Source organism: Neofelis nebulosa, chromosome 11, assembly GCF_028018385.1.
Source record: "Neofelis nebulosa isolate mNeoNeb1 chromosome 11, mNeoNeb1.pri, whole genome shotgun sequence".
NCBI lineage: Eukaryota > Metazoa > Chordata > Mammalia > Carnivora > Felidae > Neofelis > Neofelis nebulosa.
In genome coordinates this window covers 90,578,724-90,605,574 of record NC_080792.1, presented here as the reverse complement: position 1 = coordinate 90,605,574, position 26,851 = coordinate 90,578,724, and the positions used below count along the sequence as shown (strand labels likewise).

Below are 26,851 nucleotides of genomic sequence, written 5' to 3'. Positions count from 1 at the left end.
AGGACCACGGAAAGATTAAAACTAAATCCGACACCTGTAGCCTGGCCTGCGTGCAGGAAACAGGTAACGGAGCAGCTCTGAATTGCCTGGCTGGCAAGACGGGGAACGGGCCAGGTGCTGCGAGAGGCACGCTTTACTCACTTGGCTTCAGGTCTTTCTCTTCGAGCACAGCCAGCCACTTGGCACCCGTTCCAAGGATGGTGATGCTAAGGGCACGGGAGGGAAAGAAGACAAACTCTCGGGCTCCTGCACAGGCCATGCACCGAAGCCTTCTAAGATTAGTGACTCATTGCTGACAAGTCTGCAAAATCCAAGACACGTCACTTTCCCGGGCTGAATTGATGCTCGCTATTGAGTTCAGAGTGAGTCACGACACTGTGTTTACCGTCCGGGTACAGCAGGGACAGGTCTGCACGCTGACTCTTAACATGCCCAGAACCCTGGGTCCCCGGACCATGAGGCTCCGTGGAAGATAACGACCCACACGACAACCCACTATCCTCCCGCTTACGGGATATTTTCTCTTTTTCGGCCAAAGGAAGCCATAAAATCAAGACCCCTCGGCCGGCCCCACATCGACTTCACGCTCAGGCCACAAGGGTCTCCTTCCCCGGCACACCTATCTCAGTCCCGCTCAGGGCCTGGGCTCTCGTATTCCCTCTGCCTGAACGTGTCGTGGCCCCTCCCCAGGTCTGGAGGTTCAAGTCCCGGCCCCAGTGCCCTTGCCTCCGAGGGTCTCCCTGACCCCAGGGCACCAATGGCACTTCTTTCTCTCCTTCCCCCATTCGGGTGCCAGCCCCTCGAGGACAGGGACCTGTCCCCCTCCACCACCGTGCACGCCCCGGGGCCCGGCGGGGGACGGGGCACAGAGCACACACCCAGATACGCGCGGGTGCGCAAATGATACCGGCAAAGGGCCGTCCAGCAAGTGCACTTTCCAAGGTGAGCTTGTCGGCCCGTCACCAGGCTCCACCGAGAACTCTCGCACTCAGAGACAGGCGACACGGGGTAATCCGGGGGGCTTTGATGCAGGCCCAGTTACTGACACAGCCCACACAGAAGACCCCAGACTTCTGGCCCCAGCCCTCACCCGAGTATTCCCCGAGCCAGGCTCCCAGAGCCCAGAAATACACCCCAAATGATGAAGAAAGCCCGTCCTTTGAAAGAACCTTGTCTGTGCCGACACAGCAAACGCCCAGTCACCAACCGAGGGGGCGAGTCCGTGCGCTGGCACGGTATCAGTCGGCGAGGATTTCCTTCCTACATTTATCGACGTTATTTTAAAAACCAGACACCCTGAAACGGCCCCACAAGATTCCTGCCGTTCAGCCGCTCGGAAGGGCTGCAGCTCGTGCTACAAACCGGCAGGATCTGACGTGACCACACGCGACTCAGTTTTTAATTTTCGCCTCACCTGACACGCACCCCCTCTTCGATCGCCGTTGGCAGTGGGAGCAGGCGGCGGAGGCCTGAGGCCCTTGCATGCTCCCCTCCCCTCGGCTCCCGCCCGGGCTGTGCAGCCGCACCAGCCTCCGCGAACCCGGTGGGCAGGCTCTCCCGGCGGGGTCCGGGGCGGCCAAGGCCACGTCTCTGGCAACATCTGGGGCACGAGCCAACCAGGGCTCAGGACGTGCCCACCACATGGGCCCAGAGCACAGACCTGTGTCAGACACACACCCACATGCACGCACACCCACACCTACACGCACACGCAGGCACACCCACATATGCGCTCACTCTTGCTCACGCACACTTATACACGGTCGCTCACCCTTGTGCACACGTGCACACACATACACACGTGCACGTACACAGACACACACAGAGCTGGGTTTTCCTGGGGCTCTTCATCCTTCAAATCCTTTAGCATCGAACCCCAATAATGCACATTTTCTGACCCCCTTCCTGTCACACACACACACACACACACACACACACACCAGAAAGTGTCCCCACCTGGAGCCTGGTTCACAGGTATTAAGGGTAAAGCTCTTAAAGCCATCTACGTTCCCAGAGATTCGATTAACCTTTTGTTGGAAAACAGTCTCATTAGGAAATAACCTTCCTCACCAATATTGGGAGCCAAATGTCAGGATTTAAATATTACCCAGGCCAGGCAAAGCTATATTTGAAATATTAATGGCCAGGGATGTAAAAACGTTACTGGCTCCTTCTGTTTCCCCACCGTGAACGGATTCAGACTTAAAGTAACGAGCACATTTCAGAGCACGGCTGCTTCCGGGCCCCCAGGGTCTGCTGGTCACTCCTGGAACCACGATCATTAGGCCAACAGTGACCACGCAGCACAGTGGTGAGGACACCTCGGTCGGTTACGATTAACTCATTAGCAGAGAAAGCACTCCCACGCGGTCGGTCTCCTGACCATTTCCCACAGTGATGAGGAGGAGGGGATTTAGGAGAGGGGGCCCCACGTCCTTCCCCGTGTTCTGCCTCTGCTCCTCAGGATTCCCGCGTATCACTCGATCAAGGAACGAGCCAGGACCGCACGGAGGACAGACCCCCTCACACAGCGTCTGCGGCAGCATCGTGGAGCAATCTCCTGACGGGCTCGAGGAGACCCAGGGGACAGCAGGCCAGCACCGCGGGATGGCTGGCAAAGGCAGGACTCCCCTCTCGCCATCGGGCCCAGAAGGCTGGCGGTGGGAAGCCCAGACCCTGCGAACGCCCCAGTGCTGGGCTCGGCGCCCGCCCCCTTCCCGTACGCGTCCACACCGTCCCCCGAGCCGCCTGTTTCACACCCCACCTCAGCCTTGAGCTGGAGGAGCCCTGCGTGAGACAGAACCCTCGCTGGCCCCGTGGCCCTGTCTCCCTTCCTCCTGAGCTTTCCCGCCAGTTCTTGGATTCCAGTGTCCTAGAAACAGGATCACGTTCCCTCTCCTGATATCCTGATTGTTTCAGACCCACCCCTGGCCCTGGGGGGTGGCCCCCCAACTCTACACGAAGACTCCCCATCTCCTTGGTAGGCTCCAGTCAGGACTGCCTGCCCCTTCGCACCTTCCTTGGCAACTTCAACCTCCCACACCCCCCCTCGCCCCCCAAGGGGCACCACGCACCCCGGAAAAGGTACCTCCTCTACGGCAGCCGACCGCAGGGCGGCTCTGTGGCCCAGCGTGCTGTCTCGGGTACCTACCCCAGCCGGTCAACCAGGTCCCAGAGCACGTTGGGCGTGGGCACCAAGGGGGAGCCGTCGTACAAGACCAGGGCCGCTCCCGTGGCCAGAGCGGACACCATCCAGTTCCACATCATCCAGCCGACCTGGAACAGAAGGAGCACAGACAGTGCCAACCGAGCGCCGGGCCAGCCGCCCTCACCTCCACCGTTTGGCTCCTCACGTCCCTAGAAATCCTCCTGAAGCCGAGCCAACGGCTGCTGCGAACCGCCCCTCTCAGATGCACGAGGCTTCGCCCCAGGAATTTCACGCCAAGAGCCGACCACGCACATCAGATCCACGCACACGCGCGCGCTAAGAGGGGTCGAAGAACGTCCGCCGCGGCCTTCCCGGGCACAACGGGAGACGGACGGCAGCGAGACGCCCGCCAAAGCAAACGTGGTCCCACACGGGCACAAACTACGGAACACCACACACCGAGTCCGTGAACCCGCGTCCGACGTCTGCACCCGGATGGCCGCCCGCCACGGCCGCCGACAGGAACAAAGTCTGGGTGGATGCGGACAGGTGTCTGAGACGAGCTTAAGTGTGAAACACGCCAGCAGAGGGCACACGGCATGACCCCATCCACACCGGGGGGGGGGGGGGGGTGCACAAACCCACAGGCCCGCGGGGCACGCACGCTGCGTGTGAGAACGACCGCCACAGCTGCCCTGGACCCCGGAGGACGCCGACATCTCACGTGCACTCGGGCGTGCTGTGTGAAAGGGTTCCCACACGCAAGAAGTGCCTTTTCTGTTATCTACGAACAAAGTTTAAGGCACAAAGGTGCTGGCAAACCCACTGACAACAGCTTTCCCGTCCACGCGGGGGATCTGTGGGCGGTTCCAGAGCAGGGCAGCCAGAGGGAAGCTCCGGCAGGAATCTGCCCGCACCGAGGGCCAGGAGGACACCCCACCGGCAAGACGGCCTCGCCCGGCACCCCTGCGGCAGATCCCACGGGGGGACCGGGTGGCCGCAAGGGGCCCCAGGCCGCCCGCAGGCACAGCCCGACAGAAGCCCAGACAACGGCTTAGAAGACATGATTGGCACACGGCCTCGGCAAGTCCCCTGCAGCCTGAACCAGCCTCGGCAAGTCCCCTGCCGTCAAGAACCCGGTGGCCCCCGGAGCCCCCTGTCCTTCCCCTCGGCACCACCAGGGTCGCACAAAAATCTCAAGTTAGGTGAGCTGCCTTAATATCCCTAGCTGAGTTTCTTTTACTAAGGAACCTGTCTCTGGAAATCAGCACGGCAGCCCACGCAGCTCGCGGCCCGGCCGACCCGCTGTCCAAAAAAGCTGTTAAAGGGGCACCTGGGTGGCTCAGTCGGTTAAACGTCTGACTTCGGCTCAGGTCATGATCTCACGGTCTGTGAGTTCGAGCCCCGCGTCGGGCTCTGTGCTGACGGCTCTGAGCCTGGAGCCTGTTTCGGATTCTGTGTCTCCCTCTCTCTGACCCTCCCCCGTTCATGCTCTCTGTCTCAAAAATAAATAAACATTAAAAAAAAAAAAAAAAAGCTGCTAAAGTGGGTCACTAAGTGACACAGCGCTGGCCTGGCTCCACAGGACAAGCCAACCGCCTGTCCTTCGTGGGCAGGACGCTGCCGGGGAAAGTGAAAAGCCTCCGGGAGGACCGCTCCAGATCTGCCACGTTCCGGGCACTTCCCTCGATGCAAAACCCTGTCATTTGAAACCACGTGGCCCCGGGAGGCCGCTGAGTTGGACGTGGTCGGGGCTGCGGGGGTCTTCGCGCCATTCAAACACGACGCCCCGTCAACCCTGCTGGGCTGGGCTTCCGCGTGGAAAGGGCCCAGAGGCTGGCACTGCCTGGCACCACGGGCCCGCCTGTGGGGACGGGGTGAGCAGGGCTCTGGGATACATGCCTGCAGCTGACGGAGACCCAAATCACAGTGAGGAGCGAGGAGACCGAGCATCTAACTGCCCAGCTTCCGGGCCAGCTGGGGCAGGTGCCCTGGGTTCAGCCACAAAACGCACTGGCAAGGACTTGGGGCAGAAAAGAACTTCCGTGAGGGCAGCGGCAGCCAGTGCCTGGGCTTGGCGTGGTGGCTGCCTGAGCCGCACGCCCACTCCCGGGGCAGGGACAGGGGCCTCCTGGCCAGGTTCTGGGCTGGCAGGCGGCTCTGGTCCCCAGGGTGGCCTCTCTCAGGCCCAGCCTGGCCTCCGCACCTGACCCCCAGCTGTCACAGTCATTGGGAGAGCCACCTGGAAACACTTCCTATTACCACCACGGGACTTAGTGCCCTCAAACGCCACCGATTTACTATCTCCGAGTTCTGTAGGTCCAAAGTCCAAAGTCAAGGTGTCTGCAGGACCGCATTCCTCCTGGAAACCTCCGGGGAGAATGTCTTTCTTGGCGTCTACCGGCTTCCAAAGGTCACGCACATCCCTTGGCTCCTAAGCCCACATCACTCTGACCTCTGCGTCCCTCGGAACAGCTCCTTCTCCGACACTGATCCGTCCACCTCCCTCTTACAAGGACCCTTGTGCTCCCGGCAGGCCCGCCCGGCTAGCGCAAGTGAAGGCCCCGCACAAAACCCCCGGCTGAACCGCATCCACCCTGAAGGAAGCAAAGCGAGCGACGGGAGGGACGCAGAGGGCAGGAGGCACCCCCCGGACACGCACACTCGACTCACCGTGGTGTAATACAGGAGGGTGTCGCTGCTGTCCATGTTGCCGTGGAGAACGTGTTCCTTCAGGTGCTGGATGAGGGTGCCCTGGGGGGAGGCAGGGGACATGGAGTGAGCGGGGCACCCCTGCGCAGACGGCACGGGGGCACAGGTGCAGAGCCCCGGGGAGAAGCCGATCTCCCGCCCCTCGCCCGGAGGAAGCAGACCGCCTAGCAAGCCGGGCCTGGATGCTCTGCCAGCTGACCCAGGGGTCTCCGGGGGCCGGTGGGGGCAGCCTCGGACGGGCCTGTGAGCTCCGGGTGCCAGAGAGACGGGGAGCACCGTGGGACCCCAACCCCAGGCAGAAAGCAGGAGAGGCAAAGTCAGAGATACGAGAAAACCAAACAGAAGCCCACGTGGCAACATGCACCTCCAGGGCGGGCGCCAGCCGGGCGGCACTGGGACGCTTGGCGAGTCTCAGACCAGAGCTCGTGCGACCCTTGGCCGAGGGAGAGCACGAGGCCCTGCTTCCAGCCCAAAGGCCCAGTCAGACCTCCCGACCTCCACGCCCGGTCCATTATTTCTCTCCGTGAACGTTTAAGAGGCAGGACGTGCACCGGGCCCAGCACTCTGAGGCACAGGCCACGACGGGCCCCCTCCCCGGCCCCAGGTCTCTGGGCGGCCGCTCCCTGTGTCTATGGCCAGGGACCCTGTAGGTTCCTTCATGCTGGTTTTCTTATCCGGACGCACTGCCCTGCCCTTTGCTTTTTCCACGTAACGTGCCCTAGGGCTCCTTCTCGGGGCACGGAGCGTCCTCGCGTCTGATGTTCAGCTCTGTAATACTCCAGTGCCCACGCCCCCTCGTTCCCAACTTGCTCTGCCTGTCCTGCTGTGAGCCTCGGGAAAGGGAGCACCGGGCGGACGGCCGAGCAGGGACCCTGCACCAGCCCCTTCTCTCTCCCGGTCTCACTGCTCCCATTCTGCATGGATCTCACACACGATCCCGAGGCCACACGGGGCGCTGCCCCTCGGAAGCCCCTGAAGAGGGCTGGCCCCACACTTCACTCTGGTCCGCGGACGGGAGCACCTAGCCGACGTCAGTGGGCCCCCATTGTTTAGGGACTATCGGGGCTGAAGCGAGGACCCCTTATCACGAGCAGCCTTGACGACTGACCCTCTCTGTATCCAAGAGAAGTAAAAACGAGCCAGGAGGGGAAGATGATCCCTCTCGAAGCTCAACGGAAACCCTCCTGCCCAACAAGTTCTCCAGCTCAAGAGTCAGAGCTCCCGTTCCAGAGCGTGTCCAGAGAGGCGCCCTTCGCCAGGCCCTTGACGAGCAGCAGGGACCTGAGCCACTTGGGGGCCGGGCAGACCGCAGCACAAGGACTTCCGCTGGGTGGGGGGACAGGTCCTTTCTGAGGGTCCCCAAGGCCACCTGCAGATTCCTGGAGCGGACCTCCGTGGCTTTATCGAGCATGCATCACGGGGCTCGGGGACAGCCCCCTACCCCAGGGTCAGGAGCTTCTGTGCAAAGTTCTGTGCACTGTTCTCCCTCAGAGTGGGTGGGCACCAGCTAGGGGACAACAATCACTTCAGGAACTCTCTCAGCACAAAACATCCCCACGGCAAATCCACAGACAGGGCCAGGGGCTCCCTGACAACAGCAGCCTGTGGCAAATCCCCCTCCCATTTACTTAAAATGGGCATTTAGGGGCACCTAGGTGGCTGTCAGTTGAGCATCCGACTCTTGATTTCAGTTCAGGTCATGATCTCACGGTTCGTGAGTTCGAGCCCCGCGTCGGGCTCTGTGCTAACAGCTCGGAGCCTGGAGCCTGCTTCGGATTCCGTGTCTCCCTCTCTCTCCTTCTGTCCCTCCCCCACTCGTGCTCCCTCTCTTTCAAAAAAAAAAAAAAAAGTTAAAAAAAATTCTTTTCAAAAAATAAAATAGGGGCGCCCGGGTGGCTCAGTCGGTTAAGCGTCCGACTTCAGCCAGGTCACTATCTCGCAGTCCGTGGGTTCGAGCCCCGCATGGGGCTCTGTGCTGACCGCTCGGAGCCTGGAGCCTGCTTCAGATTCTGTGTCTCCCTGTCTCTCTCTGCCCCTCCCCTGTTCATGCTCTGTCTCTCTCTGTCTCAAAAATAAATAAACGTTAAAAAAAATTTTTTTTAATAAAATAAAATAAAATAAAATAAAATAAAATAAAATAAAATAAAATAAAAACAAAACAAAACCGGCGTTCAGTTCAGACCTGTATGTTTGCCCCGCGGTCTGCTCCAAGCCTGGCCTGTGCATAACCCCACACGGGCTTGCTGGGGCCTTGTCCTCCTCCCAGGTGGCACAAAACACGCCAGGCTTTGCTTCCCACTCGAGAATCTCTCTGAATGAATCTTAACTCACAGCAACGGTTCTGCTCTTAATTTTTAAATATTTATGGGTGAGTCTGAGGGGGAGGACGAACAACATGACTTCGTGCGTCTCAACCAGGAAGAGGAATTTAATATCACAGGAAGAAGAGGGAAGCTGCTTTCTGACACCTCTGGCGGACGTAGAGAAAACAGCCTGCAGACCAGGTATGGCCCGGCACCCCCGCGCGCCCGGGGCACGGCCAGCGGTCCCCACGCCGCGGCCCTCCGCCCAGCTGCCTCCAAACCTCCAGCGGAGACAACGCTGACAACAGGCAAGACGCCTCGTCACTTCTCTGGAGATGCGACAGCCCGGTGGAGAGAGAAGGAGTGTAATTTTTCCTGACTTTTCCACACTCTAAATATACCAGGCATGATGATTTTATGAGCAAGCTACATTATATCAAATACATTTTGATGTTCCCCTCCTAAAAAAGTGACATTCGCTATGCAGAAAGCACTAAAAATAAAAGCACAGTGAGACATTTTGGTTTTTCCTAAAGTGTCTGCTGTTTTGCCATGCAGACCCCACCCTTGTCTACAAGGTTTCTAAAAATGCTCCCCTCTATAGCTCGTTAACGGGCCCGTGACCAGGCGGACCAGGACTCTCCTCTCCAGGGAGGATGTGATTCCAGCAACCACAGCAAATGACATCTCCCGACTTGATTTAATAAACTAGGAAGGTTTGAACAACAGGGTCAACTCACTCTCAAAAAAGGCGACTCAACTCCGGCCAGCGTCACTTCTAGAAAATAAAGCCTTGGGCCCCCGGACTACCCCCTCCCTCCTGCCCTGTGGTTTCCTGCGAAGTCACCAGGGGCTCTCGGTGCTTATCTGGAGGCTCTACGTCATAACCTGCGATCAGACCTCCAGCGAATCCAAAACCAGGTAATAATGAAGCCACTGCTAACTCCTTTCCCCACTCTGATGAAAGCACTCTGTGAAAAGCTGCAGAAGGCTTTAAAATGATTCAAATGTAAATGTTCCCTTTGTACAGAAGGGATTCAAACTGCTTCAAGGCAGGGGGAACATCTGTAAAAGCCAAATGCGCTAGAAGAGAAACTTTATATTTAATTTTCAGATACCACCATCTCGTCAAGCAAAGGCTGGAAAGCGGTCTGCGAACAGGACGTTTGTCCTCTCGAATAACCCCCTTCTTCTGAGCAGCGGGAGAAAAGGCAGCCACAACAAGGTTTGACCAAGAGACCGCAGGCTTTTCTCCTCCCTACAGGCCAAGCCAACTGAGGGAGAAGCAAGGAAGAGGGTCCAGAGAGAAGCTATGGAACGGACCAGGCAAGAAGCCCAGGCTGCGGGAAGGAGCACCAGGCACGGAGCCCCTGTGCCCCCCAAGACCAGCCCAGGAGGGGTCTGAGTTCCAGGAGGGGACCGACTGTGCCAGAGTCAAAAAGAAGCTCTCCCATCAAGGCCAGAGGCGGGGTAGGAGGAGATGAGGCCAGGAGGGCTCACAGTCACAGACAAGGAACTGTACCTCGGGAGAGTGACCCATTTAGATGACCATCATGAAATAAACTGACATCAGGGGCCTCCTGAACATCACTTCCAAAAGGCATCGCCCCAATCCAACCCGCAGGAAACATCGACCGAACCCAGACAGCCATTCTGCCTGACCAGAGGCTGGGAATCCAAAAATGCCAAGGTCGTGACAGGTGAAGGCAGGGGAAGGACACCAGAGGCGCGACAGCAGGCGGCTGCGAAGGATGTCATGAGGAGAGTGGAAGCACCCGAGTGGTGATGGTATCACATCCACACTGACTTTCCTGAACGTCACGACGATACCAGGGTTTTGTGAGAGAACGTTGTTGTTCTCGGGAGGTGTGCACTGAAGCACTCAGGGAGAAGGGCCGGGACTCCCCAATTTGTTCTCGAGGGGTCAGCAAAAAGCTAAAGAATAACAACGTGTGCGTGTGTGTGTTCAGAGAGACAGAAGCAAAGGAAGAGGCTTTCAAGGAAACATTAAGAACGGACGCTGAGGACGTTAACGATGGCGGAGTCTCGCTGACGTGCCCGTTGTGCTCCCTACCCCTGCACCTGTTCCACGGGCTTGGAACTGTTCCAAGAATGAACGGTTGAAGTCACTAACGTCTATGGATAAAATCTCACACTTAGTGGGAAAGCGTCATTTCAGGTGCTTGAATATGGTTGGACTTTTGATGAAATAAACAGGAAGATGAGACGTATGTGTTCTGGGCTGAACTGTGTGTCCCCAGAGCCACACTGTGAGGCCCTAGGGCCCAGGACCTTGGAGGGTGACTCCATTTGGAGACGGGGCCTTGGAATTGGTGGAGAAGGTAGAAAGACCACCGCAGCGGGTCCTAATGCAGTCTGGTGGATTTTTTTTTTTACAAAAAGAGGAAATGTGGGCAAAAGCGAGCCCCCGGGGACGCCTGCACAGGGGGAAGACCGAGGGAGGACTTCCGAATGAGACGGCGGCCTCTGCAAGCCAAGGCGACAGGCCTCGGGTCCAACCGCGGACCCCTCGATCTGAGTCCAGCCCCGGAACTGTGAGAAAGAAGGGCATGTCTCCTGTTCGAGCCCCCGGCCCGTGGTCCTCGGTCACGGCAGCCCAAGACGACGACCACAGTGCTGGAGCTGTGCTGGAACAGCTTCCCAACTGCACTTCAGAACGTAACCCAGCGGCTCTCCGTGCCGGACCACAGCCCGCGGTCGGCGCTGTTTCACCACACCACCGAGCACACACACACGCGCCGTTCTCCCCTGCTCTGCTTCGCCCCTCCTAAAACGGGCCCACGGCGCGGAAGTCAGGGCTCACCCAGTACACGCCCTGCCTCGGACGCACCGCGGGGCCTCCGCACCGGTCGCTGTGGTGACGGGCGCCACGGCAGCGCCCGGAACAACAGCGCCTGGAACAGCAGCTCCGGGCGCCTGGGCTCGGTCTCCGATCTCCACGCTGCCCCCCAACTCAAAGGGGGGCCGCGTGCTGCAGTCTCTGGGGAGGGGGCGCGGTCTGGCTGGGGTGGCGGTGTGGGGTGCAGAGCCGGACGCCCACCTCCGCCAGCTGAGCCCCCAGGAGAGCACAGACGGTTGGAGAGACGTACCCCCGCGGAATGCACCATGCACTTGGGCGCTCCGGTCGTGCCCGACGAAAACATGATGAAGAGTGGGTGGCTGAAGGGCAGCTGCTCGAACTCCAGCTGCGGGGCCTGCTCGCCGCTTCCGGTGGCAAGAAAATCGTCCAGAAACACACTGGGGGCAAAACACACAGATGCAAACAGTGAACGTTCCAGAATGCTGGGTCGTATCCCGAGGCCTCCCAGGCTAGACCTGGCCGCTCGCTGCTCTCTACTGCTTCCGGGAAGGATTTCCTGGGAAAACTAACCTTGTTGGCAGAAGACCCACCTAAGGGATCCACGCTAATTGAAGGAAAGCTGACAGAGTGAAAATTCCACATTGCTTTATTAGCACACTCACAGGGCCCAGGGGGGGTCTCGTCTGAGAACCTGCTAAGTGCTTTAGCAAGCATGTGGAGAAGGACCACTCATAATTAACGCATCCTGTCTGTGTGCAAACTCAGGGGAAGAGCTTGTGACTCTGACACCCGGCCGCCCCGGCAAGGAGCAGGGAGAGGAGACACCAGATTCCCGAGCTTCTCCACAGACGGTCAAGAGCAAGAAGGTGGGGCCAAGATCTGAAAACTACAGTTTCTGAGACAGAAACACTTTTAGGCAGGGGCGCCCGGCGGGGGCTCAGTCGGTTAAGCATCTGACTTCGGCTCAGGTCATGATCTCGCAGTTCGTGGGTTGGAGCCCCGCCTCGGGCTCTGGGCTGACAACACGGAACCTGCTTGGGATCCTCTCTCTCTCCCTCTTTCTCCGCCCCTCCCCTGTTCCTTCCCTCTTTCTTTCTCTCTCAAAATAAATAAACTTAAAAAGAAAAAAAAAGAATCCCAAACTGCCCTACGACTCAGCAATTGCACTACGAGGCATTTATCCAAGGGATACAGTTGTGCTGTTTCGAAGGGGCACACGCACCCCAACGTTCACAGCAGCGCTATCAACAATAGCCAAAGTATCCCGAATGTCCATCGATGGATGAATGAATAAAGAATATGTGGTATGTATGTGTGTATACACACACACACACACACACACACACACACACACACAAATGGAGTATTACTCAGCAATCAAAAAGAATGAAATCTTGCCATTTGCAACTACGTGCATGGAACTACAGAGTATTATGCTAAGCGAAATTAGCCAGTCAGAGAAAGACAAATATTGTGACTTCACTCATATGTAGAATTTAAGATACAAAACAGATGAACATAGGGGCGCCTGGGTGGCTCAGTCCAGTGGACATCTGACTTCGGCTCAGGTCATGATCTCGCGGTTCATGGGTTCGAGCCCCGCGTCAGGCTCTGTGGTGACAGCTCGGAGCCTGGAGCCTGCTTCGGATTCTGTGTCGCCCTCTCTCTCTGACCCTCCCCCACTTGTGCTCTCTCTCCGTCTCTCAAAAATAAATAAATGTGAAAAAAAATGAAAAAAAAACACAGATGAACATGAGGAAGGTGATCAAAAATAAAATAAAAACGGGGAGGCGGGGGCAAAACCTAAGAGATTCTTAAATACAGAGAACAAATTAAGGGTTGCCGGAGGGGTTGTGGGAGAGGGGGATGGGCTAAATGGGCAAGGGGCATTGAGGAAGACACTTGCTGGGATGAGCACTGGATGTTACACGTAGGGGATGAATGACTGGAATCTACTCCTGAAATCATTATTGCACTCTACGCTAACTAACTTGGACGTAAATTAAAAAAAAAAAAAAAAAAAAAAAGTCCAGCTCTTGACTACTGCCTAAGAAACCCACCCCCAAAGCTGACATAAAGAACCAATGCACGTGGCCAAAAACCAGCAAAGGAGGCACAGACCTGTGTTCTGAGCAGAAACAGGGCTGTTGAAGCTGCAAAGCCATCTTGGGAGAGGCGCCTTCTCTACTTTGAGACCAGCAGGAACATTGATCCTGGCCTATCCTTCCATTGGCTCGAAAGGGAGAAGGGAGGGGGGAACAAACCCGCTGTTTTGACAGATGGAACTTTCTCTCTTTCAGGGAAGGGGGAGAACCAGCTACACTCAGCCCGCAGCGATTTGCTAAGAATAATTACTGAGAAACACAAATGCACACACTCTAAAGCGGTCTTTGAGGACAAGCACGTCTCCTGGGGGCGGCATGGAGGTTTACAAAGGGCATCCAGAATAATTCCACTCTGAGCGGTAAACAAACAAAGCCTTCTGCTCCACAGTGTCCGGGAAATTATTCGCTGTGGAACTTTCCAGCCAATGAAAGCCCCACTCCTCCTCCACCTCCCTTCCCAATCCCATTTACACAAAGCGCCCAATCTAATCGGATACCGCGCACAAAGAAAAGCCTTTTCTTCCGAACGGTCTATAAATCACAGTAAATAGCAGTTACTTATGTTGCTCTTCTAAAAATGAAAAACCCCGAAGGGCGGTCCCCGCACCGGCCCAGTCTCCGACACAGGCACGTCCGTGTGCTCAGTTTATCTGCGGGATCCGGCAATCGAGAGCCGGGTAGCAGGGGAGGTGCGATTCCCAGGGTGGGGCGGGGGCTGTGATGCTGCAGGGCGCTCTCGTTTCACACCAATCGCTGACGAACACGTTCAGAGGGATAAAAGCTGGGCCACCGTGGGGCCAGAAAGCCTGCCAGGCTCTCCTCCAGCCTCTGGGCACGATGGCCCCCAACGTAAAGCAGGGAGCTGTGTCTGCCGTGTGAACGGGGACCAGGGCTCTGTCATCGGGCTGTGATGTATCCTGGCGGGTAGGGTTCCCGCGGCACAAGGGACAAGTGCAAGCCCCGGGCCGGCCCGTAAGGCCCTGCACACTCTGACCCGGATGCTCCACGGAACAGAGCCCCCTGCGGCCTGTGGCTGTCGCCTGCTCCCCACGACAGACAGCACTGCTGAGGGCTAACAACCAAGCGTGCCTGCCCAGCACTCACTCATCTGACGCTCACAAGTCCGGGACGAAGGTGCTGTTCTGCTCATTCTACAGGCGGGGAACCCAGGGCCCACACAGGTGAATCCCTCACCCAGGGTCACACAGCGGACGTCTGGACCTGAGCCGTCCGGCCTGAGACCACAGCCCGCAGGGAAGAGGCACCCTGCTGACAAGCACCCTGCCCGTCTCTCAAGGTCGCCTTAGGTGCCGCCTCCCCCAGATCCCACACCCTTCTCCCAGGCCCTGGGCACTTCCTGCCCACCCCCACCCCACCCCCCCATTCAAGGAGCGGGCTATGTCTACTGGGCCCGATGGTCATGGCTCACCCTCCCTGCAGGTGTGGCCCATCTGCCTGCCTGCAGGGGGCGCCTAGGTGTTTCAGGCGGGTGAGCATCCAACTCTTGATTTCGCTCAGGTCATGATCCCAGGGTCATGAGATCAAGCCCCACGTCAGACTCTGCGCTGGACTTGGAGCCTCTTTCTGTCTCTCTCTCTCTCCCTCCTCCTCTGCCCCTCATTCCCCTCTAAAGAAAAGCTCTCCCTGTCCCCCCCCACGGGACACAAGGACCCCACTGTGCACCTGTGTGACGCTTCCCACGCAGCCCCAAGGGGCCGCCCTCCAGGCTCCTGCCAGGGCCCCACACGGGGCTAGAGGGAGAGGTCCGCCCATACAGGTAAACACACCTGGCAGCTGAACTCTCCCCACAGCTGTTTCAAGGAGGAGGAAAGGGGTACAGCGCCAAGAATCTGGAGACAACCCATGACCCCCTTCCTAACTCCTAGTCCAAACTAACCCGCTGCTTAGGGTGCGTGTTGCACCAGCTTATAAATGTCAGAGGAACAGAGGAAGACACTCCTAGCGATAAGGACAAAAATCGGTTCCGGAAGGGAAATTTATGTATGCGTGCACATTCAGGTGTGCGTACAGATGCAGTCACATACATATACGTGTGCATGCACCCGCGGGCACGTGCGTACGTTCATGTCCATTGAGTCGGGGAGCGGGGCTTGGCCTCCCACTGGGAAGGGACGGCAGAGGGAAAGTTTTCCTGGGGCTGTTCTGATCCTACGTGGCTCTGTGGCTTGGGGAATTCACTCTGGGGCCTCAGGTGCCCCTCTACAGGAGTGATTTTTATTTTTTTATTTATTTATTTTTTTATAATTTTTTTTTTTTTGTTTAACGTTTATTTATTTTTGAGACAGAGAGAGACAGAGCATGAACAGGGGAGGGGCAGAGAGAGAGGGAGACACAGAATCTGAAACAGGCTCCAGGCTCCGAGCCGTCAGCACGGAGCCCGACGCGGGGCTCGAACTCACGGACCGCGAGATCGTGACCTGAGCCGAAGTCGGCCGCTTAACCGACTGAGCCACCCAGGCGCCCCAAGAGTGATTTTTATTTTTAATTTTGAAGTTGATTTATTTTGAGAGAGAGAGATAAAGAGAGAGAGAGAGAGAGAGAGAGAGAGAGAATCTGAAACAGGCCCCGAGCTGTCAGCACAGAGTCCGATGCGGGGCTCGAACCCGTGAACGGTGAGATCAGGACCTGAGTGGAAATCAAGACGTGGGCGCCTAACTGGCTGAGCCCCCCAGATGCCCCTATGAGACGTGATTTTTAAGTGAAACCTGCACTTCTAAAATGAACGAGTCACAGAATCGACTTCCCGGGGGGACTCCCAGTAGGCTCCACACGGACGCAGCGATCCGCTGGCTTACCTATTTGGAATCTTGGAAATGTCTATCTTCTCTCTTGAGGCGAGGTATGGAATCAGCACCACCCTTTCCAAGTCTGGGAGTCCTGGAGGAGGCGGGGGGCGGGGGGGAGCGCAGGCTCGCTGAACGACACACGCAGCGGATGTGCTTCCCACCCAGCGTGACACAACCGAGAGATGGGGGCTTCCCGGGGTCTGGCCGCTCGCGGTCCAGGGGCCCTCGTGCCTCCCCTCTCCGCACCCCGCCCCAGCCCTGCCGGCCCCCACTCGGGCGAGCCACGCACCTCTGACCACCTGCTGCAGCTTCTCCGTGTGGCTGAACTCCTTGCCGTTGTACCTGACCGCCTCCACGGAGAAGATGAGCTTGGGCTGGATCTGGGAGAAGCGGTCCAGAACACCCTGGAAGGGGAAGGGAAGGTCGTCGCCATCAGTCACGCCAAAGGCAAAAACCTTAAGCAACCCACGCGATCGCCTCGAGGGAAAGGAACCGCGCGACGTCGGGGCACCAGGCGCGTTCCTGCAACCCCGCCAACCCGTGGCCCATGCAGAAAACCGAGCAGCCACGACTGGCCCCTGAGAAATGAACGTCACTTTGAGGAAAGGGTCAACGTAGACTTACGGACGCGCGGAGACATCACAGCACAAGTGTAGGAGATGGGGAACCTTCGGGGGGAGTATCTGCACCCCCAGGGAGGTGCCCCGCTTTGCGGAAAGAGCCCTGAATACAGCCCCTCCGGCACCTGGCGCGCACGAAACGAGCTTCGCCGGCGCGTCCGTACCTCGGTCCCTCCTGATCTTCAGTTACGAGGTGCGCGAATCCTCCAAAAGGCACTTTCTGCCAACCAAACGCACGCCCCTACAAACGTGTATCCTCGTAAATAAGCCCCATTTCCAAGGCAGGCCCACCACGCACGGAGTCGGGTCCTGGCAAGCACACCTCTTTTTCTCTGAAAGCAGCACGCCTCTGTGTGGGTGACGACTCGTTTGGGACACTGACGTGGACAGACACGCTCACTACAACCGGAGTGTGAGCCCAGGGGCGACAGGGAAGCGCTCCCGGGTCCAGACCTCGGTGGAGCCCTCTTCATCCACAAGCACGGCACCTGGGGAGGCACCGCCCGGAACGGCGCTTCCGCCCAGGGTCAGAGCCCCACGATCGGCACCCGGGTCACTCCCAGGGCACAGGCAGTGACGCCAGGATTTCCCAAGAACGTCCCAGTCTCTGACACCGCTGGGCGGCGGGAACCAGAAGGGAAAGGCACGAGGACCAGGAGGTTCGTCAGCACAGGCAACGGCAAGAGTGATGCAGAGAATTCGGGAGAATCACCAGGAAAACCGTTCGGCTGATGACAGGCAGAGTGGTGACGTAGAAACTCGACAGAGCAAGCTACAGAGTGTTCTTAAACCTCAGGATTCTTTTTTTAAATTTCTTTTAGTGTTTACTTTTTTGAGAGAGAGACAGAGCACGAGTAGGGGAGGGGCAGAGAGAGAGGGAGACACAGAATCCGAAGCAGCTCCAGGCCCTGAGCTCTCGGCACAGAGCCCGACGCGGGGCTCGAACCGGTGAACCGTGAGATCATGACCCGAGCCGAGGTCGGACACTCAACCGACTGAGCCACCCAGGCGCCCCTCAAAGCTCAGGATTCTAAGCGGGGCTGAGAGTTGCCGCTTTATGTGGGAAGAAAAGCTTTGCCAATAGAAATCCCAACACGCACTGAGCGCTCACCGTGCCAGGCGCCGCTCCGGCTTGCTCCAGGCATGCGCGCATCCGGCCTGCGCAGCCCCGGGAGCAAGGCAGTACTGTTCGCCCACGTCCTGGCGGAAGCGCGAGCAGGTTGAGCAACGGGGCCACAGTAACAAGCGGCCAATGGCAGAGCCGGGGCTGCAGGCCGGTGCTCTTGACCACGCGCGGCCTCTGGGAGAGACTAGCCTGAGCGACAAGGAAACCAAAGGGCAGCAGCAGAGAACAGGGCCGGGTCCCGGGCCGACTGAAGCAGGACCAGGAAGAGGCAGCGGGGGCTGGAGCCACGGAGCGGGAGGGGGGCCCCTCGGGGGCGGCCGCAGGAGCAGGTTCCACAGCGGGGCAGGAGGGGAGAGGCTGTCCCCAGGCAGAGGGCACCTCGGGAGACGCTCAGGGAACGGAAGGCCCGCGGGAGGGCCTCGGGTCGGGGAGGGGCTGCCGGAGTCGGGCTGGGGGCGCCCCGGAAGGCAGCAGAGACATCTCCGTGACACCCCGCGCCTCCCCTGCTCTCCCCTGCGCAAGGCGCAACACTCAGGATGGAAGGACCCAGCCCGCCAGGGACCCGGGCCTCACATGTCACGGAGCTCCCAGCCACGGTGACGGCCAACAGACAGCAAAGACCACAGTGTTTCAGAATCAGAGGTCTGGGCCCGGCCACGGACAGACCCAGAGGCCCCAGGGGAAGCCGTTGGCCCTGTCGCTTTCCGACCCCCCGGAGGGCTCTCCCCCGAGACTCAGGCCACAAGGCCAGAGAGAACTCCCAGAAGCCGCGCGCCGAAGCCGGAGACGGCAGAGACACGCTGCCATCTAGCGTGCAGCAGGGTCAGCAGCGCAGGCTGGAGAGCCATCTGCTGGGGACACGTGGGACGGGACGTGGCAACAGCAGAGTGGGAGGCGGCTGGACGCTGGCCCGCGTCCCAGCCTCCCACCCTGTACCCGGAGGCACGATGCACCGCCCGGTGCCACCAGGGCCTCTGCTCTCCGTGAGGTCTCCGGGCTAGGGCTTCCTTCCAGCCCCAGAAGGCCACGACCACTGCCCTGTGCCACGCCCAGCTCTCCCAACACCTTCGTGACCGGCTCAAAACACCCACATCACTTTTAAAGGCTGACACGCGGTGATTTCGGGGGGCGGTGAGCCGAGCGTGGCCCCAACCCCACGCAAGCATCCATTCTGCGGTCCCCGTGGGGCGACCGGGCACAGGCACAGGAGGAAAACGACCGCCAAGCCGGGAGGTCCAGGCGGCCACCTGCTTCCCGAACTCGGCAGAGCCCGGTCCTCGCCGCAGCCCCAGCCGGCCACTTCACTGCCCCCGCGCCTCCGCACGGCATGGGGCAGAGGAGACCTACTTGGACCACCTTTACCAGAACAGCAAGCCTCAAGGTAGACGCGAGTCCCAAGCTCGTACCCGAAAACCAGCCCTGCGGCCGAGACCAGCCCGACCACAGGGCGCCGAGCTCGAACGTCACCAGCGGCTGAAGCCGGAGCCGAGGCGCACCAATGTCGCCTCGCGGGCCCAGCCTCCTATGCTCATTTCATGGCCCCTCTTCCCACCATCCCTGTTTCGCACAGGAGGGTAAACTGCTCGCCCAGGGGTGCGGGGTCGGCAAAGTCGGGACAGCCTCAGCCGCTAAGCTGTGCTGGCCGGTGCCCGGAACAGGGGCCGGGCCAGGAGCGAAGCACCTGACGCCATGGAGAGTGACCGGGGTCCCGGATGCCCACCGTGTCCCCTAACTGGGGTCTGTCCTCATGGCTCCCAAGGGACCCACGTCGCCAAGGCTCTGCAAGCAGGAAAGGCCCCGGGCCGGCGAGTGGAGGCCCCGGGGAAGTCCTGTTCTGCCGCCACTTCCTTCTCCACAGCGGGGCTGAGCACGCGCCTCCTGCCCCTGCCTGGGCCCCTCTGGCGGCTGGCTGCACCCTGGGTCCTTGGTCCCCGCGGCTCCGCAGAGATAAAGAGGCCCACCCTCTTCCCGCGCAGAGCTCAGATCCAAAGTAAGAGATCAGAAACGGCAGGGAAAGACCCAAGCGCAAGGAGACCTCGGGGGAGCCTCTGTGAGCAAACCCAGATGACGGTCTGCAGAACAGAAACATCAGAAAGTCTCCTGCGGTCACGAGTGCAGAGATGACCAGACACCTCCCGTGAGATCCCCCAGCGAGGACGGGACGTTAGCAACGCCAGACAAGAGGAGGGTTCGTTGGTGTGTAGATTTAAAACCCAGGCTCGGCTCACTCTGGATCCTTCTCTCCCATCCTTCCGGTGTCACCGGCCAGTGAGACAGGAGGCCGTCGTGACATCGTCTCCTTCCCGGCCTGCCAGTCCTGGGCCACAGCTGCCCACGCCCCTGCCCAAGACGCCGGGTGGGCAGAGCCCTCCCCTTGGGAAATCACACAGGAATGTTTCCGTGGCCAGTGGCCGCACCCCCAGGGCACTCAGGGGCACAAGGGCGCCCCTCACTGGGGACCCCAACTCACGTTCACACCGAAGTCTGGGGACGTGGAGCTCCAGATGGCACCGATGCTCGCTGCAGCCAGCATGGCCTCCACGGCATGCACACCATTGGGTAAATAACCTGTCATCGGGCACAGGGAGAAAGCCTTGGGTTCAGGGTACGTGCGATGCAGTGGACTACCAAAAGGGACCTCTGAGAGCCAGGCAAGCAGTGGGGAGAGGAGCTGGCTTTGACCAGCCCAAGGAACATGGCCAGCCCCACCCCATCCCAGCTGCCCTGACATCCCCATTCAGACGGCCCCACCGCTTACCCCCAGCCTGTCCACTCCTTACAGTCACCCCCTCCAACCCATACTAACCAGAATGATCCCCACAGCCTGCATGATCCGGCCCTGGCCTCCTCTTCCTCCGCTCTGCCTCCTTCTCCAGTTTTCCAGTTGTTCTAAGCTCCTCCTGCCCCAGGGCCTTTGCACAGGCTCTCTGTTCTGCCTGAACACTCTTCCACACACACCAGTTGTTCTAAACTCCTCCTGCCCCGGAGCCTTTGCACAGGATGTCCGTTCTGCCTCAATACTCTTTCACACACAGCAGCCTTCCCGACTCTGCAAATTCATTATTTAACTCTTAATGTAAATGAGACTTTCTCAGAGACGCCTTCTCCGAGGCCCCCCGATAAACTCAGATTCCCTGGCCGGTCCCCACAAAGCACACTCTATTTTTCCGTCACCAAATTTACCATAATAATCACCTGCATCTGATAATATAACTGTCAATTTCACAGCTGGTTCCCACAGGAGGGCAGGGACTTTGCCGGTCTTGTCCTTTCCTTTACCAAATGCCTTTTACCATGCCCTGCATATCAAGGCCCTGAGATATGGGTGCACTGGCTGGTGGATGGACGGATAAATAGACAGACAGGTGGACAGACGGAAGGGGCAAGGAGAGGCAATAAGGGAATCGAGCAGCAGTCAAGAGACCCAGAAAAGCCTGGAAGGAACACAGCAGAGGCAAGAGACTGGGCTGTAACGACAACAGGGGCAGAGCAACTTTGGGGCCAGAGGGACTCCGGTCAATTAGACAGATGGTCCTAAATGTCCGGGAGGAAAGGAGCAGACACACAAGGCACTGGGGAGCAGGGGCCGTGGCCAAATGCCGCCCCCGCACGGCCCCCAGGCGACCACAGAAGCCCCGCAGTCCCGGCACCCGGGGCTCTGAGCCTGTACAGCTCTCTCCCTGCTTCCTCCCCCAAGGTGCTCCACTCTCCCCTTCTTCAAGTTCGCTGTACCTCCCTGGCAGCCAGCCAGGAGCGCCCCCAAAGGGCGAGGCTCAGCCGGGGATGCGCCCAGCATCTGGCACAGGCAGGCCTGCGGTCTCCTGAGTTTACCATGTAAACTGCAATGTCCCCGGGGCAGGGCAGGACCCACGCCCGGGGGGCCGCACACCCAGGCTTGGTGCCACGGCAGTGAGCACGCGTCACGGACAAGAGAAACCCACAAGAGCAGCCCCGACGGGTGTCTGAAGCCCCTCAAGCCTCTTCCCGCGTCCTCCTCCCCCGTCAGGAGTCATTCCCTGGTGCCCTCTTCCGGGAACCACAGCCCCCAGTCCTGGAACTGTGGTCGGGTCAAGTTAGTGTCCAGGCTGAGACCCTCACGAGCATGGGTCACCAGGCACCCGCACGAGTTTGCACAGTCGGGACATCGCCCACGAAAGCACGGCCCGGAGGGGGTCTCGACCGTCTTCCCCAACACACCCTGGTCTCCACTCCTCCTTCTCTCGGAAAATGTTTGCTTCAAAAAGAGACTTGTTTTAACGAAAATGGGAGGAAAGAGAACACTTAGAGGGAAGAAAAAAAACCAGAGGCAATAAGAACCTTCTGAATTCCTTTTCTAGACCTCGAAAGGGTGGCTTGCACTGGAGGAAGAGCCACAGATATGGAGGCTTCAAGCACACGTCCCTGCTACGACTAGGGCCCCACGCTCACACGCACTCACCCACAAGAGCCCGTCACACACCCACCGCGCCCCGGCCGCCCTGCGGACAGAGACGCGGCCGTGCACAGAGGACACAGCCCCTGTCCTCCAGCGGGAGGACAGACAGACGGACACACGCACACGCACACACAAACGATCCCAAGATTTCAGATGGGCGATGAGGACCACAAAGGAACATAAAGCAGGCTGCATGCAGGGAGGGCCGACGGTTTCCCGTGGGACAGCAGGGACCTCGCCGAAGCGTGCGAACCCCGGAGGTCAGTACAGCCCATCCAGGGCCGAGACGGGGGGCGACGGCTGCGGTGACCCCCGTCTGCTTCCTTCCCAGTCAACTGACACGCGAGCAGGGCCTCCGTGCACAGCTGCCATGGGAGGAGACACGGGGTACAGCCCTTACTCGGTTTACAATGATAAGGCCGCCCTCTTAGCAAACACGCTGAATGCCCACTTGGTGAGTTCCCCCAGGAGAGGCGGCTTCTCCCACTGCCACCTGCCCTGTGGCCCTGTCCCACGGCCATGGGGGTGGGGAGGCAGACCAGCACCCCGGACACCCCGCTGGCTCGAGGATAAGTCCTCTTATCTCCCCCTGCTTGCCCTGGGGGCACGCCCACCCACATCTAAATTAACTAAAGGTCCTTGGGGCGGAGAACAGGTCCACATACAGGCCCGGAAACCTTCCCCAGGAGTCAAGGTGAAAGGAAAACTGTAAGAAGACACTTGAATGTGCTCGGTGGGAAATCAAGACTCACTGCCAGATGCAGAGAGAACAAAGGCAGGAAGTGGGGAGGGGGCCGGGGAGGGAAAGGGAGCCAGGCCCCCCTTTGCCCTCTGGAGACACCAACCTTGGTTCCTTCTGGAAGGAGGGCCCCTGCCTGCCCTACCACCTGTGGTGCACGCCCAGCCCACCGTGCTCCTGTCACCCCTGCAGGTGCCCTGCCCCATGAACCTCCGGGCCTTTGCACAGGCTGTCCCTGCCCTCTCGGGGCACCATGACCTTCCTTGGCCATCTGTCCTCCACCAAGCGTGGATCACTGAGGTCCTACAGGGTTGCTCGCAATCTGCCATTGTCCAAAAGTCGCCTCAACGTCCAAGCTGGTCACTCCACCTCGTCTCTCCCCCAAACCACAAGAGCCCAAAACACTTACCAACGACCCGGTCTCCTTGTTTCACACCCATTTTCCTCATTGCTGCTGCAAACAAAGCCACCTGCTGCCGCAACTCTTCAAAAGTCACCTTCACAATTTCCTCTTTGCCTTCCCCTGGGAAGAGAACAGGGACACACAGTGGAGACGAGCCGAACAGAAAAGTTCCGAGTCGTAGACTCGTCCAAACATAGGTTAGAAATGTGTCACACATCAGGGCGCCTGGGGGGCTCAGTCGGTTAGTGTTTGACTTCGGCTTGGGTCATGATCTCACGGTTTGTGAGTCTGAGCCCTGCATTGGGCTCTGCGCTGACAGCTCACAGCCTGGACCCTGCTTCGGATTCTGTGCCTCCCTCTCTCTCTGCCCCTCCCCTGCTCATGCACTCGCTCTCTCTTTCTCAAAAATAAACATTTAAAAAAAAAATGTTTTCTCTCAAACTAAATAAATTTGCATATAAAAATAAAAAAAGTTTTTTTAAATCATGTTTAAAAAAAAAAAAATGTCGCACGGACACAGGTTTACTCAACTTCCCGGGACGTGCGTGTGGCCGTCAGCCGAGGAGAGAAAAATGATCAAGCTCACTGTGGAAGACAGGTCCGTGACAAGGGTGAGACACGAATTTCCACCTAACAGACGGCGATGACAGGGGAAGACGGTGTGCTCGCCGGCCTCCGCGGCAGCCCCCAGTGACCCCCGCCCCCCGTGCTGGTGCTCTCATGCGGGTCCCCCCCACACCGAAGGGGCCCCGAGCCGGGTGAGCGACAGGGCACTGGAGACAACGGGGCCCTGTGAGCCTTGGTCACAGAAGACACGGCGGCTCCCACCCCGCTCCCTCTGGGGGAATCCAGCTGCCGTGTTGTGAGGACACTCAAGCAGCCCCCGAGAGGCCCACGCGGGGGGAAACTGAGGCCTCCCGCCGGCAGCCACGGCAGTGCCCCATCTTGGACCCGGACCCGCCCGCCTCGGTCAGTCCTTCGGATGACGCAGCCCCCGCCAACGTCCTTGCCGCAACTTCGTGAGAGGCTCCCGAGGCAGAACCCCCCAGCGAAGCCACTTCTGAACGTGCAACCCACAGAAACCGTGAGACGCTCTGTTCGCTATCTGCGGCCACGGTTTTCGGGAAATTTGCTCCACAGCTACAGGAAATGAACACGGCCGACAGTCGATGTTGCGTGGCTGTGGGAAAACTATCTGGCTGTACTTTCCACGCGGAAGAGGTGAATCCCGGCCGTTATCTTTGACGCAGACACGTTACTCCTGACTGCCAACTGCTGTTCGATTCTGCCGCACAGGGCATCTCCCTCCCAAAGTGAAGAAATGTCCTGACTTCTGTTTGGTGTCGACCTGGCTTCTGCCATCTCCTTAAAGTTACCTACGCCCGCCCCTGGTTCTTCTCCGCCCTCGCCAGGCGGCCTTCGAAGTCCCTCCCCCGTGCTCCCCTCCCCCCCCCCAGATCATTTCTGACCCTGTAAAAATACTCAGCAACCTGAAACCCACTGTTTGGAGACACAGCGTGCTGCACCCGCGGCTGTTCTCAGAACTCCAACACGGACGGCACGGACGCACGCTGTTGCGCTCTGCTCGCCGGAGCGCCAAGGGCCCAGCGCACGCCTGCCTTTGGTGGCACCTCCTGGCCTCGGCAGGGACCATCCCTGGGAGGGACGGACTCGGCGGAGAATGCCGGAGAACTCCACCCCGCACGGAGCAGCCGCACGCAGCCGGCAGAGGAGGAACAAATCAGGAAAATACGCAGAAAATGAAACACAGTTGTCTTGAAATCCCCAAGCCAATAACCAGCCGATCTAGGACCCTGCTTAAGAAAGTACCCCACTGGGGGGCCGGCGTGGCTCCGTCCGTTAAGCGTCCGATTCTTGGTTTCAGCTCGGGTCATGAGCTCACAGTTCATGGGATCAAGCCCCACATCGGGCTCCACACTGATGGTGCAGAGCCTGCTGGGGATTCTCTCCCTCTCTTTGCCCCTCCCTCCCGCGAATGCGCTCTCTCTCTGTCTGTCTCTCTCAAGATAAATAAACTTAAAAAAAAACAAAGGTACCCTATTTATAAACTAAATATGATCCCTGGCTTGAGGGCATTTGTTTGCCCCGCGAATACAAGAGGGAGCTCCTTAATGGAAGACGTTCACATATTTAAAGGGAAGGGATGGGCAGGAGAGGGGAGTGGGGGGAGAGGGTGAAACGGACACAGCACACCCAAAATTACAACCATGCCTCCCTAACCTACCTCAACACGGAGCTAGGCTTAAGAAAAAAGGGGCTGGGTTCAGCCAGTGCACACGAGGGGGGGGGGGGGGGCTGGGAAGAGAGAGCGAACGAACGTGCACGGCCAGTTCAGTCCAAACCCAGCCACCCAGAAGACTGGCGTGTTTCACCACCACCTTCACTGCTCTTCGGTTCTGTTTTTCCAAAAGATTCACGTCTGACCTTTCCCGCTTTCCAGAGGGGGAAACCAGGACCTCGTGCGGTGCCCGAGACCTTGGGTGAAAGTACAGACACACCCAACAAGAGCAGGAAAAGAAGATGAGAGAGAGACCCAGGTTCCCACTCCTCAGGCTTCAGGCTCGTAAGAGGCGCTGAGCGGTGTTTACAAAGGGACCCCGGCACCCGGGGCAGGACAGCCCTCGAAGGGTCTCTTAGGACACATAGGACGCGAAGTCTCCGCTCGGTGGAATGTTCTGGGACAGAGAAAGGGTCGCTGACGCCAGCCGCGGTGAGGATGGGCTTTGAAACCTCAAGGCCGTTGGGGCGCCTGGGTGGCGCAGTCGGTTAAGCGTCCGACTTCAGCCAGGTCACGATCTCGCGGTCCGTGAGTTCGAGCCCCGCGTCAGGCTCGGGGCTGATGGCTCGGAGCCTGGAGCCTGCTTCCGATTCTGTGTCTCCCTCTCTCTCTGCCCCTCCCCCGTTCATGCTCTGTCTCTCTCTGTCCCAAAAATAAATTAAAAAAAAAAAAAACGTTGAAAAAAAAAAAAAATTGAAACCTCGAGGCCGAGGGAGAGGCCAGACCCGAAAGGCCACGCCGTGTGTGACCCCCGCCTCCGCGAAGCGTCCAGACGGGCAAACCCGTGGACACGGGAGAGAGCCAAGGGTGCCAGGGGCTGGGTCGGGGGTTCCCTCGGGGTGACAGGGTGGACGGACTCAGACAGGGCTGGTGGCTGACAACGCAGTGCATAGCTCAATGCCACAACGCGTGCGGCGTGAGGGTGAGGGCGGGGACGGCTTGCGTGGCTCGTGTCCCGCCTGAGGAAGGTCCTCTCCCCCAGCCTCCGCTGCCCTCTGCACCGAGCGCCTCCAGCAACCCTGTGGCGTTCTGCTGTGACGCATCGCACGAGTGGCTCGCTACCGACATCCTGTTTCCCCTCGAGGGTAAGGGGCCCAGGCAAACGCCCTCCCTCATTCCTTTTTTTTCTTTTTTTTTTAACGTTTATTTATTTTTGAGACAGAGAGAGACAGAGCATGAACAGGGGAGGGGCAGAGAGAGAGGGAGACACAGAATCTGAAACAGGCTCCAGGCTCTGAGCTGTCAGCATAGAGCTCGACGCGGGGCTCGAACTCATGGACCGCGAGATCACAACCTGAGCTGAAATCAGATTTTTAACCAACTGAGCCACCCA

The 26,851-nt window shown here is 58.9% G+C and overlaps 1 protein-coding gene and 1 long non-coding RNA gene across 6 annotated transcripts in view; both read right to left on the bottom strand.

Moving 5' to 3' along the window:
* Positions 1–26,851, bottom strand: part of AACS (acetoacetyl-CoA synthetase) — a 54,217-nt gene that overhangs the window by 14,969 nt on the left and 12,397 nt on the right. For all 4 annotated transcript variants that reach the window (XM_058691479.1, XM_058691480.1, XM_058691477.1 and 1 more), the window contains exons 4-11: positions 23,226–23,339; positions 20,113–20,210; positions 16,186–16,300; positions 15,906–15,987; positions 11,274–11,421; positions 5,822–5,902; positions 3,152–3,276; positions 142–206 (exon numbers count right to left, since the gene is read on the bottom strand). In XM_058691479.1, the coding sequence (XP_058547462.1) occupies positions 142–206; positions 3,152–3,276; positions 5,822–5,902; positions 11,274–11,421; positions 15,906–15,987; positions 16,186–16,300; positions 20,113–20,210; positions 23,226–23,339 (828 nt within the window). The remainder of the gene's footprint in view (positions 1–141; positions 207–3,151; positions 3,277–5,821; positions 5,903–11,273; positions 11,422–15,905; positions 15,988–16,185; positions 16,301–20,112; positions 20,211–23,225; positions 23,340–26,851) is intronic.
* Positions 23,683–26,633, bottom strand: LOC131489487 (uncharacterized). 2 transcript variants are annotated; one of them, XR_009250593.1, is made up of 3 exons: positions 26,219–26,633; positions 24,710–25,970; positions 23,683–24,524 (listed from the first exon to the last, which is right to left on the bottom strand). It is a non-coding gene; the product is annotated as an uncharacterized LOC131489487 (long non-coding RNA). The 2 variants fall into 2 exon arrangements; XR_009250594.1 differs by having other exon boundaries at positions 24,721–25,970.